This window comes from Chanodichthys erythropterus, chromosome 14, assembly GCF_024489055.1.
Source record: "Chanodichthys erythropterus isolate Z2021 chromosome 14, ASM2448905v1, whole genome shotgun sequence".
NCBI classification, from domain to species: domain Eukaryota; kingdom Metazoa; phylum Chordata; class Actinopteri; order Cypriniformes; family Xenocyprididae; genus Chanodichthys; species Chanodichthys erythropterus.
The window spans coordinates 14,608,099-14,631,639 of record NC_090234.1 but is presented as its reverse complement, the minus strand read 5'-3'; the positions used below and the strand labels follow the sequence as shown (position 1 = coordinate 14,631,639).

The 23,541-nt window shown below is 32.0% G+C and overlaps 1 protein-coding gene across 1 annotated transcript; it reads right to left on the bottom strand.

Moving 5' to 3' along the window:
• Window positions 1-205: 205 nt before the first annotated feature.
• On the bottom strand, window positions 206-21,857 carry xrcc5 (X-ray repair complementing defective repair in Chinese hamster cells 5). Its single transcript, XM_067409531.1, has 21 exons — window positions 21,829-21,857; window positions 18,880-18,993; window positions 18,622-18,805; window positions 16,529-16,577; window positions 16,316-16,438; window positions 15,830-16,015; window positions 14,106-14,220; window positions 13,892-14,030; window positions 11,682-11,794; window positions 11,263-11,325; window positions 10,270-10,407; window positions 10,085-10,175; window positions 9,827-9,957; window positions 6,714-6,910; window positions 6,101-6,188; window positions 4,841-4,910; window positions 4,449-4,558; window positions 2,319-2,415; window positions 2,181-2,248; window positions 1,486-1,560; window positions 206-1,318 (listed from the first exon to the last, which is right to left on the bottom strand). The coding sequence occupies exons 1-21, from the start codon at window positions 21,844-21,846 to the stop codon at window positions 1,304-1,306; spliced, it is 2,184 nt and encodes a 727-aa protein (XP_067265632.1). The 5' UTR covers window positions 21,847-21,857; the 3' UTR covers window positions 206-1,303.
• Window positions 21,858-23,541: the final 1,684 nt, after the last annotated feature.

The following is a 23,541-nucleotide window of genomic DNA, read 5'->3' as shown; positions in this document are numbered from 1 at the left end:
ACGTTGGTGTGACATATATAATATATAATAGGCATATATAATCCACATCATGATCTGCTGTTCCGACAGGAATAAAATGTTAGATTAATTTTGCAGGATGGTAGGTTATTTTATGATCTCTCCTCATGTGTTCAAAATGTGATTTTTTTTTGTTCAGGACTGAAGGGAATAAGTTTTGATCTTTTATTTGAAGCATCACTGGCTGCAGTATAAAGTACATGGACATGAACATTTACTTTCCAACAAGTGCAATATGTGAGACATTCAAGTAATCAAACTCTAGCAACATAATCGCTACAAAATGCAAAGCTACGGAAGAGGATTAGGGCCAAGCTATAATAAAAAAATAAAACCATCTCTAGATTAAAGTTGTTAAATTTCAAGAAAAAAGTCGAGATAAAATGTTAATAAAGTCATTAAATTACGAGAACAAAATCATTAAATTATGAGAAAAATGTTGAGATAAAATGTTGAGAATAAACTGATTAAATTATGAGAATAAACTCATTAAATTATGAGAATAAACTCATTAAATTATGAGAATGAAGTCATTAAATTACAAGAAAAAAGTTGTTAAATTATAAGAAAAAAATTCGTAATTTAACAAATTTGTTCTTGTAATTTAACAACTTTTTTCTCATAATTTAAAGAGTTTATTCTCAACCTTTTATCTCGACTTTTTTCTCAAAATTTAACAACATTTTTCTCATAATTTAACAAATTTGCTCTCGTAATTTAACGAGTTTTTCTCAAAATTTAATGACTTTATTCTCAACATTTTATCTCAACTTTTTTCTCGAAATTTAAAGTTTTTTCTCGTGATTTAACGAGTTTATTCTCAAAATTTCATCTCAACTTTTTTCTAGAAATTTATCGAGTTTTTTCTCGTAATTTAATGAGTTTATTCTCAACATTTTATCTCAACTTTTTTCTCGAAATTTAACAAGTTTTTTCTCGTAATTTAATGAGTTTATTCTCAACATTTTATCTCGACTTTTTTCTCGAAATTTAACGAGATTTTTCTCGTAATTTAATGAGTTTATTCTCAACATTTTATTTAGACTTTTTTCTCGAAATTGAACAACTTTAATCTCGAGACGGTTTTATTTTTTTATTATTGCTTGGCCTTAATCCTCTTCCGTACAAAGCTGTAGCCTTTATGATGTACAAAAACTTTTAGTACAAAAGAAGACGATTAATCAAAGCACTTTAACTCATTTTGGGGATTTGAGTTTCACAAATAAATGGCACCTAATGGAGATTTGCATAAGGCTGAAGGACGTAGGAGTTGGAGTCATCCGTTTTACATCATGTCCAGCTACATTAAAAAAAAACAACATTAGTCAACAACTTAGCAAGTAAATGCCTGAAATCTCTAATAAAGTATAACAGACCAGTGAAGTATTTATCAGAACATAATCACACTCACAAAATATAATTGATATGCTTGTCATCAAAACAAGCAAATAACCATGAAACACTCACCAGATCATCTACATCTCCAGTGTCTTCCTGCGCTGGAGCCGCCTGCACTTCCTCCTTCTGCTCGAACGCCAGGAACTAAACCAGCAAATACAGAGTTAACCAACCACAATAACACACAGACTTTACCAACAACCTCTGCAAATTAAACACCCATTTTCAAAGTCTTGATGTTGTTTTGGGGCTCTACTAGAGCAGGTTTTCATGCTTTAATGTTGATTATTTTCCTCATATTCTCCATTGTTGCAGCTCCTCTCTTCCCAGTCTGTCAGTAACGCTCTGTTTAGTTCCTGACTCTATGAAGCCCCTCCTTCTGACAAGCTCAGTGTGCTCTGATTGGTCGGCTGGAGCAGTGTGTTGTGACTGGTGTTAGGGAAATGTCCCACCCCTTACCATAACCGCCAGTTTCAACACACTACTAATTAACTCAACCAGGCCCCGCCCCTTTATTCTGCATATTAATTATTTAAATGAGGAACACTGTGACCTGTTTGTTCCCGGAAGAAAGCTCAAGACTACAATGGAGGCGTTTCAGGGATTTTAGAAACACTGACACTGTAGTGACTTTTGAAACCTTTTTCATGCTCAAACAGCAACATTACACACTAAAGAAAGCCGAACATGGACAAAAGCATCATAAACAGATTTTAATAACAATAATGTTACTCTTAAGTGGATTATTTCCATGCCAGCATTACCTGGTTTGCATCTTGTTTGGAGACAGTGCTTCCGTCCACTTCATCTTTGCTTATGAGCGTCAGGGCATCTGAAAACAAAAGCACATGTTGAAGGCATGATGACTTCAGCTCAACACGAGCAGAAGGCCTGTCCTCTACCTTGGATGAGCAGGTCCCAGAATTCCTGAAGATTCCTGTCAGGAACGCTCCTCTTCAGGGACTGCATGTAACTGTTGAACAGCTCTGCGTTTCCGCTCTGATGGAGTAAATGTCATTGGGAGATTCTGGTCAGGCGCAGTGGGACGGGTGTAAGCACATGCGCTGATGCTCTGAGCTCATGTACTCGTACTCATTAAAAATGCTTCAACACTGAAAACTGACACCAAGAAACGAAAATGCAACATCTGTCGCATAAACGATGCCACACACAGGCCATGTTTACACCAGCTATTGCCATCTGTCTCAGGTGGTCAGGGGTAAACAGAAAGTTTTCAATGAAAAAAGGGAATTGTACACATGCTCAAATTTCAAGCAGAATAGTGAAAGGTTTTCACAATCATTAGAAGCCAGTGCTATTGTTTACTAAAACTAAAAACACTAAAAGTTTGGGGTCAGTAAGATTTTTTTTATGTTTTTGAAAGAAGTCTCTTATATTCACCAAGACTGGATTTATTTAATCAAAAATACAGGAAATATTTTTACAATTTAAAATAACTGTTTTATATGTGAATATATAGTAAAGTGTAATTTATTCTTGTGATCAAAGCTGAATCTTCAGCATCATTAGCATCTTCAGTGTCACATGATCCTTAGAAATCATTCTAATATGATGATTTGCTGCTCAAGAAACATTTCTGATTATTATCAATGTTGAAAACAGTCATGTACAATTTTTTTCAGGATTCTTTGATGAATATAAAGTTCAAAAGAACAGCATTTATCTGAAATAGAAAGCTTTTATAACATTATAAATGTTTTTAGTGTCACTTTTGATCAATTTAATGCAATAAAAGTATTTCTTTCCAACAACAACAACAACAACGGTTGTGTATTATGTTACACTATATATTTAATACTACAAATGAATATTATATATACTAACACTATATATACTATAAATGAAAAATAAGTAAAACAAAATAAATCAAAGTACTCAAATTATTTAAAATGAATTAAAGCAAAATAGCAATGATAAAACAAAAAAAGACAAAATCTGATAAAATGCGATTAAATTACTAAAAGTTAAATTAAAGTGAAAATACAAAATTAAAATCTAGTTCAAAATACTAAAATAACACTGTCAGAGTCCAGAATTTCGATTGGTACTAGTGGACTTTGTCCAAAACCTAGTGAGCCTACATAGGCAGCTACCTTCTGAGAGAGTATGCTATAGTTTAGTTTGAGTGCATAGGAAACTACGCTAATGACACAACACTCTAATAGGTTGTCTGCACATGACGTCACAGGGTGATGCGAAATGCAGATGGAGGGCAGGAAGTGATTTTCTACATAGGAAACCACTATGAAATGATGTTTTGTGTTATTTATTGTTGCTCTAACCGAGAAATCACAATGAGCTTTTATCATGTACCAAAAATTGTTGTTCATCAGGGGGAAAAAATGCAAGAAATTAACTGAAAAATGCAGGAAAAGGTGGCTTAGAATTATGAAGCCGAGTCGGATAATGCTTGTGTGTGCAGTGATCACTCTGTCAGAAGTTAATACAACTTGCATATGCAACCACTAACAAAAAAGTAGTATGCCTCCATGCTTATGTTGTTCATATCTCTCTTGTAATAGTGTCTAAACCAGTACATTAAGGACTTTCCTCCATCTCGTCCATTCTGCTTTTCACTTCCTGCCCTCCGTCTGAATTTCGTGCATCATCAGAATTACATGATTGCATTCAAGCAATAAACAGTGAAAATACAGTTGAAAATGTTGGGTAAAACGTTATACTTTTAATAAAATTAATTTGATTTTTCAATACTAATTGAAATACAAACAATTCTCTTGACTTGTTCACGCTATTGGTTTTCTTTCTTCAAATCATTATGGCTTTGTGAATGTGATAGAATTCATCCAAAATCACACTTATAACGCCTTAAAATCCTGTCTAGGTAGGCAGCTCACTAGGTTTTGGAATTAAGCCTCAGACTCCAGCTGAGCTCAGATCTCGTGAAATGAATCCAAACATCCTCCGGCAATGCGTTTTTTCCTACCGACCGAAAAAACTACTCATCCTTAAGTGATCCCTGATTGGATACGGAGGTTTAATTGAGAGCTCACCGATACAGACTGATCCCTGAAAGCCTGGATACAGGCGATGCTCTTCGTGTAGTACTCAGGGCTCCTGTTGCCCAGCAACTGCTCAATCCTGTGGGTCAGCTGCTGGCACGCTGTCAAGGTTACAAAACAATGATTATCAAAGCCAATGCACTAACAACAAAACCTGCGGCTAACATTCAGAAACAACACTGCTCAATGACAGTGTCCGTCAGATCAATTAATGCTTACATCACAGTGAGCGACTGTTCAGTGCCTCAGAGACGACCAGCAACCTTTAGCAAGGTCTTGCAGACTGAATAATTGCATTTAAATTATAGTACACTTATATGAAGGTTACTAACGTTGCTTATTGTAGGAGAGCTGAAAAAAAATCAAACTGGAGCAAATCTCACCCTGATCGAAAGAAACGGTCTTCTGTCTAATCAGTGTGCAGAAATCTCTCGCTGGATTGACGCTGCCAACCTGAAAGAGACAGTGTCTGTTAAAGAGCGATACTTCACAGTATTAACCCTTGACGGGATTTGTGTTTTCGCTGTTATACGGTAGGGGGCGCTATTATGCATCTTCTGAAAGCGTACAGAATCTCCAGATCAAAACACAGGCGAAAAAGAAGCAGAAACAAGTGATAGAAGCATTGCTTATGCGTTTTTCTCAGCTTTTTGTTCAAAATTTATCGATTCAAGTGTTGATAAAAAGAATGCATGAAGCTAGAATAAATTTTTTGCATGTTCAGATATTCATACAACAAAATATTCTTTATGAAAATGATAAAAAAAAAGGCTGGCAACTTTTTTAAGGTGAAAGAGAGAACATGAATACATGTTCCTGGTCTTATTGTGCTCATGTTACTGCAAATCTTAGTCTCTGAAACAACTTTTCTGCTAATGGACAATGAGAAAATAAAATTCTGCCCTACATTCAATATCCTTTTCACTTTGAAATACGTCATGTTACATGCAAAATGGGTTGTGAAAGGCCTTTCACATTGACTTAAAGACAGTGAAAGGCTTTTGAATATTTTATTAATAAAAGGGAAAGCATTAAAAATAAATATAGAAATTTTTCAAATATATAATTTCATATAATATATTTATATATTACTCTACTGTTCAAAAGTTTGGGCTCAGTAGGATCATTTAAATGTTTCTGAAAAAAGTATTTTTTGCTCACCAAGGATGCATTTATTTGATCCAAAATACAGTAAAAATTGTGAAATATTACAATTTCAAATTTTTCTATGTGAATATATAGTAAACTGTAATTCATTCCTGTGATCAAAGCTGAATTTTCAGCATCATTACTCCAGTCTTCAGTGTCACATGACCCTTCAAAAATCATTCTGATCATGCTCGAGAAACATTTCTGATTATTATCAGTGTTGGAAACAGTTGTGCTGCTTCATATTTTTGAGGAAACCTTGATACAGTTTTTTCAGGATTCTTTGATCAATAAAAAGTTTAAAAGAACAAAATTTATTTGAAATATAAATCTAAATGTCTTTACGTCACTTTTGATCAATTTAATGCATGAATAAAAGTATTTGTTTCTTTCAAAAAGAGCCCAAACTTTTGAACTGCAGTGTATATAAACATAATTTTAATCAGAGTAATGTACATTATTGAACAGATTTTTGTGTCACATGAGGATCTCACCGATGTGACGTTGCCCTGCGTAATCTCGGCCAGGTTAAACTCCATCTCTTCATCCACTTTGACCTTCTTTACATCTGGCTCATCAGTACTGATGAAGACACAATCAACACACAGATCAACATCAACTAAAACAAACACTTTTTGCCCTGATTTCATATTATAAACAGTAAAAATGCCAGAACGATCAACCTTAAATAGGACCTATAATGTCTCTGGTGTTCCCAGAATGTATCTGTGAAGTTTCAGCTCAAAATCCCCCACAGATCATTTATTATAGCTTGTCAAATTTGCCCCTATTTGGGTGTGAGCAAAAACACACATTTTTTGTGTGTGTCTCTTTAAATGCAAATGAGCTGATGCTACCCGCCCCCTTTCCAGAAGAGGGCGGAGCTTTAACAGCTCAACAACAACAAAGCTGGAGAATCTCACGCAGCCAAAATGAGGATTGTCAGTAACGGTGTACACTCACATGCAATTAACAAAAAAACATTCATGAATAGCTGTGTAAATATGTCTACCACAATCTATAGGATTATCCCAATATGCTGGAAGTCATGTAGCACTTCTCATTGATTTCATCCTCAGCTCCGGTGTTGATTTGATCCATTCTCACCTGCTGCCGAACACGTCTGCGCTCGTCTTCTGCTCCTTCTTTTTCAGCACCACTTTCAGGGGGAACTTGGTCTTGACGTCCTGCAGAGGTGCCTGGCAGCGGGCGGACACAGCCTGGGGTCGCTCTAGGACCCTCTTCAGCCAGGGCTCGACGGACGGCAGGGGATCATCAGGATTCACACCGCGGTGATGCAAACACTGAGGACGAGAGCCAAGAAAAGATCAATGAGACCTACTGCAGAGACACCGACCTGAGACAACATGGATTTCACAGCCAATGTCACACACCTGAATCTCTGTATTACTGAAGGACAAAGAGAGGAGATGTATGTGTGTGCATATTGAAAGAAATTAATACTTTTATTCAGCAAGGATGCATTAAATTGATCGAAAATGACAGTATATCAGTATATTTCAGATAAATGCAGTTCTTGTGAGCTTTCTATTCATCAAATAATCATCAAAAAAGCAGCACAAACTGTTTTCAACAGTGATAATAATCAGAAATGTTTCTTGAGCATCAAATCATCATATCAGAATGATTTCTGAAGGATCACGTGACACTGAAAACTGGAGTAATGATGCTGAAAATTCAGCTTTGATCACAGGAATAAATTACATTTTAACACATATTCAAATAAACAATTATTTTGAACTGTAATAATATTTCACTGTTTTTACTGTATTTTTGATCAAATAAATGCAGCCTTGGTGAGCAGATGAAACTTCTTTCAAAGACATCTATAAAATCTTAGACCTTTAAGGACAACTTTTGAACATCTGAAGTCTTACATATACAGTACAGTCCAAAAGTTTGGAACCACTAAGATTTTTAATGTTTTTAAAAGAAGTTTCGTCTGCTCACCAAGGCTACATTTATTTAATTAAAAATACAGTAAAAACAGTTATATTGTGAAATATTATTACAATTTAAAATAACTGTTTTCTATTTGAATATATTTCACAAAGTAATTTATTCCTGTGATCAAAGCTGAATTTTCAGCATCATTACTCCAGTCTTCAGTGTCACATGATCCTTCAGAAATCATTCTAATATGATGATCTGCTGCTCAAGAAACATTTATGATTATTTTCAATGTTGAAAACAGTTGTGTACTTTTTTTTTTTTTTCAGGATTCCTTGATGAATAGAAAGTTCAAAAGAACAGCATTTATCTGAAATACAAAGCTTCTGTAGCATTATACACTACCGTTCAAAAGTTTGGGGTCAGTAAGAATTTTTATTTTTTTGAAAAGAAATTAAAGAAATGAATACTTTTATTCAGCAAGGATGCATTAAATCAATCAAAAGTGGCAGTAAAGACATTTAGAATGTTACAAAAGATTAGATTTCAGATAAACACTGTTCTTTTGTTCACATTAAATGTTTCTTGAGCAGCAGATCATCATATTAGAATGATTTCTGAAGGATCATGTGACACTGAAGACTGGAGTAATGATGCTGAAAATTCAGCTTTGATCACAGGAATAAATTACTTTGTCAAATATATTCAAATAGAAAACAGTTATTTTAAATTGTAATAATATTTCACAATATTACTGTTTTTTACTGTATTTTTAATGAAATAAATGTAGCCTTGGTGAGCAGACGAAACTTCTTTTAAAAACATTAAAAATCTTAGTGGTTCCAAACTTTTGGACTGTACTGTATATGTGTGTGTGAAGACTTCAGATGCAAAAACTCTAGACATGTTTTCTTTTAAATGAGCTTTTTTTCGTCAGACTCCTCTGTTTAGGTTCAGTAATTTCACTTTAATGGCAATGAAAAGGTTATTAGTCAGTTATTGAAATGCCTTATTTTCAAAAATGTCACTTTCAAATTCATTGGTATTCTTTTGCTGCAAAACCAGCTATGTCCATGTGTGCTTTTTTTGCAAATAGGCCTGTTGCAATAATCAATATATCGACTTATCGCGCAATATATATACATGACAATGTATATTTGCCAATCATGCTGTCATCTGCAGGTCCAACACAGAGCAGTCATCGATAGGTGAAAAAAGGCATTATTTGATGCAATATAGTGTTTTACTGAAAACTACAGACAGTTTGGAAGAACAAGTTCAATTGCTCTTGATTGCAAAGCCGCAATCCATTGTTCCGGTGCAAATATAAATGTCACAGTGCAAAACAGCCATTTCACAAGGGACACAGCAACTGAGAGTGTTGAATTCATTTTCACAGAGAATGCGTTACACTGCACAGTTTTTCAATTGTATTTTCTATGTAAACAGACATTTTTGACCGTTGTGCTTCCATCTTTTGCAGCATCTCATCCATAACGCTGCATCAATCATTTGGGGCTTAAGTTAAAAGAAGTTAAAACTTCTAAAAAACATGCTTCTAGAAAAATAGTTTTAGCAGCAGAAGCATCTGTGCCTTTGTTCATAAGAACATCTGACTGCTAAGGGTTTGTGTTTCCAGCAATAGTGCATTCTTACTTTACTGAGAAAAGAAGGTCAGAGAAAAATCTGTAAATGGAAAATCTCCATAGTGCCTTTAGAATGATTTCTGAAGGATCATGTGACACTGAAGACTGGAGTAATGATGCTGAAAATTCAGCTTTGATCACAGGAATAAATTACTTTGTCAAATATATTTAAATAGTACACAGTTATTTTAAATTGTAATAATATTTCACAATATTACTGTTTTTTACTGTATTTTTAATTAAATAAATGTAGCCTTGTGAGCAGACCAAACTTCTTTTAAAAACATTAAAAATCTTAGTGGTTCAAAACTTTTGGACTGTACTAATTATATATATATATATATATATATATATATATATATATATATATATTATAGCAATCAAAAATGCTTTTCACCCAAAAGCACCTATTTAAGAGAGATAGTCATTGTACTGTTTCATTGTTGTGCTTTTCATGAAGAGTAATAATGAATAATGGCGCAAATTTGAAAGCAAATGTAAAATGCGCACAGGCGATCATGTCGATCAACCGGTGGGAAGATTTCTTCACCATCACATCCCTACTTGATATTTACTTCATATTTTACTTCTTACATTAAACACTATTTGACTACTATGAGAGAATCAGATATTGTCAGGATGCCCTTCCCATTCCCATCATGCCTGGAATAGTCTCTGGAACTGTGGATTTGGTATGTGGTTGACTTTGAAGATGTCCACGCTCTCTCCATCCTCATCCTGTTCCACCAGCATCATGGATTCGATCAGTGCGTCCACGGCTGACAGCTGAGACTCTGTCCAGACACATTCACACAAAGACTACTGCATTAAAACAAGAACATCAATATGCATCTCGTAATAAAATCAAAGTGGCTGTATACACATCTGATAGAAACTAGCTCTTGTAATGTGAGGTCCCACCTGAGGGCATGAACTTTTTGTTGTTTTCCAACATTGGGAAAGTGAACTGTCGGAGATCCTCCATAAACGGCAGCTGCACGTACAGCAGACACTGAGGATGGGAGACATGAGGAGTGACTCTGGTGTGCAACATACTGAAGATGAAACATTTAAAGTGTGTTTTATGCTCGATATAATCAACATACTTCATATTTCTCCTTAATGCAGGGAAAGGCGGCGCCCACTTGAGGGTTGCTGCGGCGATCGTAAGCATAACGCACAATCGCTGCCATCTTTAGACTGTCAAGGGCATGAATCAGAGCGGACAGAGCCACTGCTGCATGCTGCACACAAAAGATAGGAATATATGAAGTCAAAAGTCTCAGACAGCTAGTTAAGATGCTTCTATGCTGTTTTTTTTTCTTGATACAAAATATTTACAATATCATTCGAAAGTTTGGGGTCAATTTAATTAGTTTTTTTAAAATAAATTATTAATTTTATTCAGCAAGGATGCATTATATTGTTAAAAAGTGACAGTAAAGACATTTATAATGTTGCAAAAGATTTCGATTTCAAATAAATGCTGTTCTTTTGAACTTTCTATTCATCAAAGAATTCTGAAATAGAGCATCACGGTTTCCCTTATAAAATATTAAACAGCACAACCGTTTTCATCATTGATAAAAATAAGAAATGTACTAAAAGTTAAGTTTTTCCAGCACTGGAATAAATTACATTTTAAAATTTATTCAAATAGGAAACAGTTATTTTAAAATAAATAATATCTCACAATATTACTGCTATTTTTGATTAAATAAATACAGCCTTGGTGACTTTTCAAAAATATTTGACCCCAAACTTTTTACATTTAGTGTAATTACAAAATATATTATCAGCATAATAATTTGAGTGAAAAATGAACATAAGAATGTCACATTTGATTAGTCATCAATAAATAGTGCAGAATCTGACATTTCTTCCTAATTTCACATTATTTAGCTTTTTTCAAAACCCTAAAACTTTGTTAATTTCTTTCTTTGAAATTAAAATTATGTGTATATTATTATTTTGTAACATTTAGCCACCACCACCGTATGCATTCAAACATTAGTTACTGACAATTATTAAATTAATTATTAAAATTAAGCAAATTTCAGCATAATATCATAGTGGACAAAATTTGTTGTAAAACTCACTTCATCATCTCTGGGAGCAAAAACTTTGACAACTTGGCTTCCCATAAACTGATGACGACGAATCTGCATCAAACAAACAAACAAAAAAACTGTCAGTTGTAAAGTGTTTACATTTACACAAATACCAACATTTTTCAGTAAAATTATTTGATTTTGGAGAATGCCCTACTCACTGGACTTTCCTAAATAAACACAATTTATTATCAGCTATTGTCTCCTATTAGGGTTCTTACACTGATTTCAAATTATAGCAAAGCTATTTTATAAATATTGCTCTCTTAGATCCAATGAAATATTTTAGAGCCAAGCACAACAAGCACATATAGTCACTACAGAAAGCACAATTTAAAGAGCCCTTTATATTTCCTGTTTTCCTTGACTTATTTGAAAAGAGTGCCATCTGCTGGACAGCATCTCACCAGCTCCTGTTTAGTGAAGCCCAGCACAGCAAAACACTTCCCATCAGACTTATATTTCATCTGGTCCTCGTCCACCTTTGAAAAGGGAACGATGTCGCTTCCATAACGGAAACCTATAGGAAACAGAGAGCATAAACAGATAAACAAGTTACATTTATTTATATATGATACAGATTGTTTCAAGACGTGACGTACAACAAGTGAAACGGTTTCTTTTTCTGCAATGTTCAATGTCCGAGATTCATTCATACTATATAGTGTACTTTTTCAATGGTCGTGAAGTGAACTCAAATGTAATAACCACTCATACAGTGGATAAAAATTCATCTGCTGTAACATTCATCAATTATGAAACAAATTAAATTTCATCTGTAAAGAAGCTCTAAACAGACCGTAGTGTCATTATTCATCTCAATTTAGTTCAATTTAATTAATTAAGTGTCCATGTTGCAAAGTTAGTGTCATTATCCAGTTCCAATTTTGTTCTCATCCGATCGCGTCAGTGCAGTCAAATCGATAATATTACTGAACATTAAACCAATTTTTAACGAGTAAACAACCATGGCTATTTTCACAAAACAACTGAATGTGTCTCAAATCTACGGAAGCTTGTTTTCGCCACTAAATAAAAAAAAAAAAAAATGGTAATTCTGACTTTATATCTTGCAATTCCGACTTTATAACTTGCAATTCTGACTTTATATCTCGCAATTCCGACTTTATATCACCAAATTTTGACTTTATAACTCGCAATTCCTGACTTTATATCACGCAATTCAGACTTTATATTACCAAATTTTGACTTTTTAACTCACAATTCCGACTTTATAACTCGCAATTCCGACTTTATAACTCGCAATTCCGACTTTATAACTCGCAAATCCCGACTTTATAACTCGCAATTCTGACTTTATTTCTCGCAGTTCCGACTTTATATCTCACAATTCCAACTTTATATCACGCAATTCCAACTTTATATCACGCAATTCCAACTTTATATCACGCAATTACGACTTTATATCACCCAAGTCCAAGTTTATATCTTGCAATTCCGACTTTATATCACAAAATTTTGACTTTTTAACTCGCAATTCCCGACTTTATATCACCAAATTTTGACTTTTTAACTCGCAATTCCCACTTTATATCACGCAATTCCGACTTTATATCACCAAATTTTGACTTTATAACTCGCAATTCCGACTTTATAACTCGCAATTCCGACTTTATAACTCGCAATTCCGACTTTATAACTCGCAATTCCGACTTTATAACTCGCAATTCCGACTTTATAACTCGCAATTCCGACTTTATAACTCGCAATTCCGACTTTATAACTCGCAATTCCGACTTTATAACTCGCAATTCCGACTTTATAACTCGCAATTCCGACTTTATATCTCGCAAATCCCGACTTTATAACTCGCAGTTCCGACTTTATCTCTCACAATTCCGTCTTTATATCTCACAATTCCAACTTTATATCACGCAATTCCGACTTTATATCACGCAATTCCGACTTTATATCACGCAATTCCGACTTTATATCACGCAATTCCGACTTTATATCACTCAATTCCGACTTTATAACTCACAATTCCAACTTTATATCACACAATTACGACTTTATATCACCCAAGTCCAAGTTTATATCTTGCAATTCCGACTTTATATCACAAAATTTTGACTTTTTAACTCGCAATTCCCGACTTTATATCACCAAATTTTGACTTTTTAACTCGCAATTCCCACTTTATATCACGCAATTCCGACTTTATATCACCAAATTTTGACTTTATAACTCGCAATTCCGACTTTATAACTTGCAATTCCGACTTTATAACTCGCAATTCCGACTTTATAACTCGCAATTCCGACTTTATATCTCGCAAATCCCGACTTTATATCTCGCAGTTCCGACTTTATATCTCACAATTCCAACTTTATATCACGCAATTCCGACTTTATATCACGCAATTCCGACTTTATATCACGCAATTCCGACTTTATATCACACAATTCCGACTTTATATCACCCAAGTCCAAGTTTATATCATGCAATTCCGACTTTAAAACTCGCAATTCTGAGAAAAACATTCAGAATTGTGAGATAAAAAGTCGCAATCTTTTTTATTTCATGGCAGAAACAAGCTTCTATACATATCTGATATTGTTATGTAAAATCACAGTGGATTAAATATTTTCTGCACCTTGGATAGTGTCATCCTTCTGTACTTCAGTTTCATCATCATCGTTCAGGCAGTAAACCGTTTCCCTCTTGACATCATCCCGCTGGTGACTCTCAGCGTCAACCACAGCCCAAGACTTCTTCACCTTCTCCTCCGTCACCTTACAGCCACCAAACACAATATTACACCAGACTTTTGACGAATGCTTTGAGAACATACTCCATCAGGAACTCACAGCTTTGTATCCAACGATGCGAATGGTCAGTGAGCTGCCAATGGTCAGGTGACAGGGCCACGCCATTGGCCTCCTGTCGATGCGCTTGAAGATGGACAGCTTCTCCAGAGCATCACTGCAGCACACATCAACACAATCACTTTTTGACTAACACTTTTTGTCTAACACTTCTCCAGGATTACTGGGTAAAGTATTGTACTGTATATCAGGTATGAATCATTTGAGCTAATAGATTTAAACGATTATTATCAGAGAACAAATGCAACTCAAATAAGATATGTGACACATACTCAAACACAAAACAGTTTTTTTAAATTGTAATATTACTGTGTTTTTATTATATAAATGCAACCTTGGTGAGCACAGGAGACTAAATAACACCCTAAATGGACCGACTGACGTTGATTTGCAGGCAAGTTTTACTCACAAAGATCAGTGTATCATTGGTGATGATTTATCTGGAAAGCCTGTAAATCCCAATATTAAAATTTCCTGACCTTTTCATGAACTTCAGAAATATCAGGCTTTTAGTTATTCTGATTCCTGACAGTTAAATGGCTCAATTAAAAAAAAAAAAAAAAAAAAAAAAAAGATCAAAGCTCTTTTCATAAGTCGCTCTGGATAATAGTGTCTGCGCTTTTACAGTTCACTTCCTACGGCCCCTGGAGTGAGTAACAAGGGCATAAGTGCCTTGCTTGATGTGCGTAACAGTGAGTGTTTGTGTGTTTTTTGAATGACTGATTCATGTGGCGGCCTCAGACATTCTAACAGCTACGAATACAGTGTTGGAATGAGTAAATAAAGACTATATTTTCATTTCTGAGTGAACTGAGCCTTTAAATTAAGAAGTAAAATTATATTAAAAACTTATAATTATTAAAAATAAAACAAAAAACTTAAAAAAAATGTTGCACAAATATATGTAAAATATTATTATAAATATACAAATACATTATTTATTGTATATTATTTCATTTTATTAAATAGTATTAAATTAAAATATTTTATTAATTTAAATTTATTAATTGAAATCTATTTATTTAAATCTTACTTTTTTAAACATGAAAACATATAATTATATATTTGTGTATAATATATTACTTATTGTATATTATTTAAATTTCATTTAAAAAGTATTAAAATAAAATATTTTATTAATGTATTCAAATATAAAATACTTTTTATATAATTTTTATAATTGTATTTATTAATTATTATTTTTATTATATATTTTAATATTAAGATAAAAATATATATATATATATGATGTATAAAAATGTTTTCCAAATATTTGTGCAAATTGGTTTAAAATTCATTTTCAATATTAAAATGTATAATGAAAATAATAAAAATATGTGTTGTAATTATAAAGCAATATACACAAATATTTTTTATATTTGAATGAATTAACAAAATATTTTAATTAAATACTTTTTAATAAAAATGAAATAATATACAATAAGTAATATACAGTATTACATACACATATATAAATTTATGTAATATATTACTTATTGTATATTATTTCATTTTTATTAAATAAAAAAAACCTTATTACATTTCAAAAATTAAAATAAAATATTTTATTAATTTATTCAAATATAATTTTTTATAATTATAAAATATATTTTATAATTTTTATTATACATTTTTATACTAAATAAAATATATTTTATAAATTAAAGAAATTGTGCATTTTTCCACTTGCTGATATGAATTTATACCTGAACGTGTAGACCTCTTCCAGGCCGTCTTCCTCCTCTAGGCTGGTCATGATCTGTTTGACCATCTCCAGACCTTGTGTCTGCTGTCTGCTCAAGCCTTTTCCTGGACGGTGTGGAGCCGCTGACGGCCCCGGTCCATCTCCTTCACCACTCGCTCTGTCCTCTTCATTCACAGGGAACGGCAAACTGAACGGATCAAAATGCATATCAGTGCAGATGCAGGACTACCAATAATCAACTGTTCAGAAATAGAAACAGCATCAAATCTGGGTCACTTTGCATCTTACTTTTGACAGAGAACTGCCCATTGCACAGGAAGTGACCGTCTGAATGATGCCCACTTCATGTTTAATGTTTGTGACATACATAAAGTACATGAAACTATAAAATATACATTATTTTTTCAAGAAAAAGGGGGGGGATCTAAACCTTTGGACTGAGAGTAGAACTTTATTGTCTAATCAGTTATGAGTGCAGGTTTCTTACAAGAACTGCATGGTGACACCAGCTTTCTTCAGGTTTTTGATGATAATGTCCAGCTGATCCTCTGAAGTCTGTATGTTCAGATCCGTCAGCAGGGCGATGTTCAGACGCTCGTATTTCTTCCCCCTAAGAAACAAGTAAAAAGTGTGAATGCAGCAGTGAAACCCCTCAATTGCATTAAAAAACAACCAGAAAGTGAGCGACAAATGATCTCACATGGTTTCACTCTGCAGAAGGTCCATGCAAACCACAAGAGCATCAAGCCCTGATGAATAAGTCAAGGACTTCACATAGTAACATGTATACACAAAATAATATTAATATGTTAGATCAGAGATTCCCGAACTTTTTTTTCAGCCGAACCAGTTTGACATAAAATTTTTATTTTAAGTTAGGCCTGTCGCAATAATCAATATATCGCACAATATATGTACATGACCTCAATCGTTTTTGGTGACGCAATATATCACCCATTATGTCAAAGCTGCAATCCACTCTTCTGGCTCAAATATAAATGTCACAATGCAAAATGGTGCCACTATAATAGTTTTAGCAGCAGATGTGGCCTGTGGAGACATCTGTGCCTTTGTTCATATGGACATCTGACTGCTAAGTAAGGTTTGTTTTTTCAGAAATATTGTGCACCCTTGGTTTACATAGAAAAGCAGGACAGGGAAATTTTTAATATTTTAAATGTTTATTTACTATTTATTCAGGCTTTTTTGATTTAGTAAATTTAATTTCTATGGTCTAAGAATTAAAAGGTTAATGTCATTTGAAAGTATGTAGGCCTACTTATGCTGTTATATTATGATTATATATTCAGTGGCATAAAACAGTCTTAAAATTACAATAATATAATTTATGGTGACAGGCCTACTTTAAGTCCCCCTTAGATTTAATATTTCAATAATATTTCACGATTCTCTGATGTGGTTAATGGTCACATGACATGCAGGTAAACAAATAAAATACTTATGAAATAAACAAATAATTAGATAATAAAATTAGCATTTTATATAATTCTATTTTTATTAAAAAATAATTAATTAAATAAATAAATAAATAAATAATTTTATTTTTATAATATAACTATTTTTATTCATTTTAATGTATTAATGTAATTATTAAATATATTTATAATAATATGTATATTAAATAAAACATTGTGATTCTCTAATGTGGTTAATGGTCACATGACATGCAGGTAAACAAATAAAATATTTCTTGTAAAATAAATTAGATAAATTATTTTTTAATATTTAATTTTTATTAAAAAATAATTACATTAAAATAAAGTTATCTATTTAAATAATAAAATATCTATTTTTATTAATTTTAATTTATTTGCACAATTATTAAATATGTTTTTATTATTTATACATATTATATTAGTAATAATTTAATAATAATAATTATTATTATTATTATATTATATATTAAATAAAACATTTTATAATATAAAGAAATTGTTTGTGATTCTCTTATGTGGTTAATGGTCTCATGACATGCAGGTAAACGAAAAAAATTCTTATAAAATAAAAATAAAAATTAATCGTTTTTATTTTAAAAGGATTTATTTATTTCAATGTAATATTTTAACGATTTAATTAATTATTCGCATTTTATCACCTCACAACCCCACTGCAGTTCCCCTGATGAACACCTTTTTATTATTTTCTATTATTTGTTTTTTTTTAATAATTAGATTAACAGTTTCATTCTTATTTAAATATATATTAAGAATGAAATAATGATATATATATATATTTTTTTTTTTTTTTTTTTTTTTTTTTTAATTTATACAATTACAAAATACATTTTATTATTTATACATTTAAATGCTAAATAATTAAACATATAAAGAAATTGTTCACGATTCCTCGATGTGTTAATTAAAATAAATAATCTTTAGCAGTTCCATCATGAAGCCTTAATTAGATAATAAAATTACTTATTATTATTTCATTTTTATTAAAAAATTATTAAATTTAATTGAATAATTCTTATTCAAATATAAAAATATATTTATATAATTATGAAATATATTTTATTATACATTTATATACTAAATAATAAAACATTTTTATAATATAAAGAAACTGTTCACGATCCCCCGATGTGGGAAATAATTTCCATAATTATTAGCTTTTTATCAACTCTCAACCCCACTGCAGTTCCCTCATGAACACTAGTTTGGAAACCCTCAATTAGAAAACAAAAATGATTTCTACCAACATTGTCACATGTGATCTATAGTGTGGTGTTGTCTTATCTTGTCAACAACTGTGCGGTAACAGGAAGGATACAGTCTGCTTGCTGACCACCAGGCTGCAGTTCATTCTCAATCTCTTGGAGCAGATCAAAATCAGGCATCATGAGGTGACGGTGAACCGTGATGTTCTCATACTGCCCATCTTTGGCCAGAGGGTTTTTAGTGCCATCAGTCCCAAACAGCACCAGAGCCACCTCGTCTTTATTCTCAGCAAACACCTGAAACATAACAAGAGCTTGATGGACGTCCTGAGTAATAGCAAACATATGTTGTAAATAAATTAAGAACAAACCTGTCGCTGGACAAACTTCTGGATGACTTTTTTGGCTTGTTCAAAGGGCGGTTCCTGGCCAGGCTCGGAGTTGCTCATGGAGAAACCCACATCCATGCACAGCACCAACGCCGACTACAGAAAGAGAGGAAAAGACAACGACAGCTGTGGATATATTTCACCTCATTATTCTATGGAAACTTGTTTCCGCCACGTAATAAACCAATTTAAAATATAATTGTGACTTTTTTCTCGCAATTTTGACTTCTTTTCTCAGTATTGTGAGATATAAACTCGCAATTGTGAGATTTCTAAATCATCCAGATTCTGTGGAAAAAATTTCTTTCACAATTGCTAATTTATCACCCACAATTCTGACTTTTTTCTTGCAATTGCAAGTTCATATTTTTCATGCATTTATTTCTCACAATTTCTGAGTTAATTTCTTGCAATTCTGACTTTTTAAGAATTGTGAGACATAAATTTGGAACTGTGAGAAAAGTCAAAATTGTGAGATACAATCTTGCAATTATAAACGGTAAATCACAACTTTTTATCTCATAATTCTGCATTTCCTACTTTTTTCCTCATAATTGCAAAAAAATAAGTCAGAATTATGGGATATAATCTATATTGCAATTAAAAAAAAGGTCCTCGCAACTTTTTATAACACAATTCTGAGTTTATTTCTTGCATTTCCTACTTTTTTCCTCATAATTGCAAAAAAATAAGTCAGAATTATGGGATATAATCTATATTGCAATTAAAAAAAGGTCATCTCAACTTTTTATCTCTCAATTCTGAGTTTATTTCTTGCATTTCCTACTTTTTTCTTCAGAATTGTGAGATATAAGCTCAGAATTGTGAGAAAATAAGTCAGAATTGTGGGATATAATCTATCATACAATTAAAAAAAGGTAATTGCAACTTTTTATAACAGAATTCTAAGTTTATTTCTTGCAATTCTGAGTTTATTTCTTGCATTTCCTACTTTTTTCCTCAGAATCGTGAGAAAATAAGTCAGAATTGTGGGATATAATCTATCTTGCAATTAAAAAAAGGTCATCTCAACTTTTTATCTCTCAATTCTGAGTTTATTTCTTGCATTTCCTACTTTTTTCTTCAGAATTGTGAGATATAAGCTCAGAATTGTGAGAAAATAAGTCAGAATTGTGGGATATAATCTATCACACAATTAAAAGAAGGTAATTGCAACTTTTTATAACAGAATTCTAAGTTTATTTCTTGCAATTCTGAGTTTATTTCTTGCATTTCCTACTTTTTTCCTCAGAATCGTGAGAAAATAAGTCAGAATTGTGGGATATAATCTATATTGCAATAAAAAAAAGGTCATCTCAACTTTTTATCTCTCAATTCTGAGTTTATTTCTTGCATTTCCTACTTTTTTCTTCAGAATTGTGAGATATAAGCTCAGAATTGTGAGAAAATAAGTCAGAATTGTGGGATATAATCTATCATGCAATTAAAAAAAAGGTAATTGCAACTTTTTATAACACAGTTCTACGTTTATTTCTTGCAATTCTGAGTTTATTTCTTACATTTCCTACTTTTTTCCTCAGAATCGTGAGAAAATAAGTCAGAATTGTGGGATATAATCTATCTTGCAATTAAAAAAAGGTCATCTCAACTTTTTATCTCTCAATTCTGAGTTTATTTCTTGCATTTCCTACTTTTTTCTTCAGAATTGTGAGATATAAGCTCAGAATTGTGAGAAAATAAGTCAGAATTGTGGGATATAATCTATCATACAATTAAAAGAAGGTAATTGCAACTTTTTATAACAGAATTCTAAGTTTATTTCTTGCAATTCTGAGTTTATTTCTTGCATTTCCTACTTTTTTCCTCAGAATCGTGAGAAAATAAGTCAGAATTGTGGGATATAATCTATATTGCAATAAAAAAAAGGTCATCGCAACTTTTTATCTCTCAATTCTGAGTTTATTTCTTGCATTTCCTACTTTTTTCTTCAGAATTGTGAGATATAAGCTCAGAATCGTGAGAAAATAAGTCAGAATTGTGGGATATAATCTATCTTGCAATTAAAAAAAGGTAACCACAACTTTTTATAACACAATTCTGAGTTTCTTTCTTGCATTTCCTACTTTTTTTCCTCAGAATTGTGAGAAAATAAGTGAGAACTGTGAGAAAATACATCAGAAATAATAACACAATTCTAACTTGGAATTCTGACTTTTTTCTCCAAATTTTGAGATAAAAATGTAAAATTATCTTTTTTTTTTTTTTTAATTCTGCGGCGTAAACAAGCTTTCATATAAATCTCCTTCTGTGTTTTACAGAAAGAAAAAAACAGCATGCAGGTTTGAAACAACATGAAAGTGAGTAAATTATGACAGAATTATATATTTTTGAACAAACCATTAAACTATTAATGTTGAATGTGCACATGGTTTGACTTATGAAAAACAACATGAGATCTCAATTGTTTCATAGACACCAATGAAATTAAATGGAGACATGCCTGACACTAATGTTTCTCCTGAGAAAAAGACACTAAACAATTCAAGAGCTTCTGAAAGTGTCTCAAGCTGTGCTCAAATTTCATACAAAAGACACTAAAGTCTGGAATCGAGTTTAGCAACACCATTTAAGATTTTACTCAATATAAACTGAATCATTTTCATTAAATATTACAATCCACATTAGCTTTATATCTCGATTCTCTTTCAGTATGACAACATTTGTAAAAATCTATTTTTATTTATCCTACAGATGTTTTTGATCAATTTGAATATGCAATACTTAAATCAGCTTTAATAACTCAAGCACGACACTTATTTTATACATTTTAAGAGTAAGTGGGTGAAACTTTCTGTACGGACATAAATACAAACCAGATGTTGAGTCTATCTTATGTACTATGCGTCTCATAAAAGTTAAGTCAAAATCTGTATTAGTAATAAATCAAGCTTTTGATAATGACTGAATTACCTTCGCTGCTCGCGCCATCTCTGCTGGCTTCCGTCTGTTATTGTTCCGGGTGAGTAAATGAGCGGCTGACACAAGGTTCCGCCTTAGACCGCGAAACAAAACCATTTAAAAAACCTTAACATTTGTGTCCCTATATTCCAGTACACTTTATGATGATTTAATATAATTTAAACATAATTTAAAACACAGTTTTAAACTTTAAGTAAACGTAGAAAGTGCCATAACTGATCTCAACCTGTAAAAGTGAAGGCCTCAGGGATTAACATTGTAACGTTAGTACCCAGTAGTGCTTATCAATGTTTGAAGCATGAGTCTTCTTACACAATATCAAACATGTTCCTATACACTCACATATCCAGTCATAACATGAACAAGACTCAGATCACATGGCTGGATAGACATGCAATGTCATGCATGTATTGAAAATGGATGTGATTGTTGTGTTTGAATGTGATCCTGGAACAACATTCAGTCAACCACTCAGATTTGTCAAGTTTATGTCAAGTTTAGGCTTACACCATTGTTATTTTAGGGATATGTTATGGTTAAGGTTAGGTTTTCAGAGAGTAACTGATCCAGAATCAACAAAATATGTAAATTAAGGAACATGTCTTACTTACCGATTGTTGTGGATAACTTTATGAAAACTGAACTAATATTTTCTACTCTGGGAGAGATCATGATTCATTATAGCATGTTATTTTATATTTTACATTAAAATGGTTGTACACTGAGAGTTTAACAAAGGTGAATTATATTCTTACATACAAAAAAGGCCTTGGATTACGTATAAAATGTTAGTACTGCATATTAAACAATTAAGGTCTATTCTTGCATTTCCTACTTTTTTCCTCAGAATTTTGAGAAAATAAGAATTGTTGCTCAGAATTATGAGAAAATAAGTCAAGATTGTGGGATATAATCTATTTTGCAATTAAAAAAAGGTAATCGCAACTTTTTATCTCACAATTCTGAGTTTATTTCTTGCATTTCCTACTTTTTTCCTCAGAACTGTGCAAAAATAAGTCAGAATTGTGGGATATTATCTATCTTGCAATTAAAAAAAGGTAATCGCAACTTTTTATAACAATTCTGGGTTTATTTCTTGCATTTCCTACTTTTTTCCTCAGAACTGCGCAAAAATAAGTCAGAATTGTGGGATATAATCTATTGTGCAATTAAAAAAAAAAGGTAATCGCAACTTTTTATAACACAATTCTAACTCGCAATTCTGAAAAACTGAACTAATATTTTCTACTCTGGGAGAGATCATGATTCATTATAGCATGTTATTTTATATTTTACATTAAAATTGTTGTACACTGAAAGTTTAACAAAGGTGAATTATATTCTTACATACAAAAAAGCCCTTTGGATTACATATAAAATGTTAGTACTACATATGTAGAAAAAAATTAAATGTTAGTAAACAATTAAGTTCTTGTTGTGAAGAAAAGAAACATCAAAATATATTTTCCTTATCACAATATATATATTATATATATATATATATATATATATATATATATATATATATATATATATATACACAGTTGTGCTCAAAAGTTTACATACACCTTGCAGAATCTGTAAAATATTAATTATTTTAACAAAATAAGAGAGATTATGCAAAATGTGTGTTCATTTTTATTTAGTAATGTCCCGATATTTTGTCTCTTGTTTGTCCTGAGCAGTTAAACTGAGCTCTGTTCT

Excerpts from the sequence above, each read along its gene's own strand:
- xrcc5 (XM_067409531.1), bottom strand. Across the intron at positions 14,031-14,105 it reads GCATCGTTGGATACAAAGCT|GTGACGGAGGAGAAGGTGAA; the intron begins GTGAGTTCCTGA and ends GGTGGCTGTAAG. Across the intron at positions 6,189-6,713 it reads GCAGACGTGTTCGGCAGCAG|TACTGATGAGCCAGATGTAA; the intron begins GTGAGAATGGAT and ends TGTCTTCATCAG.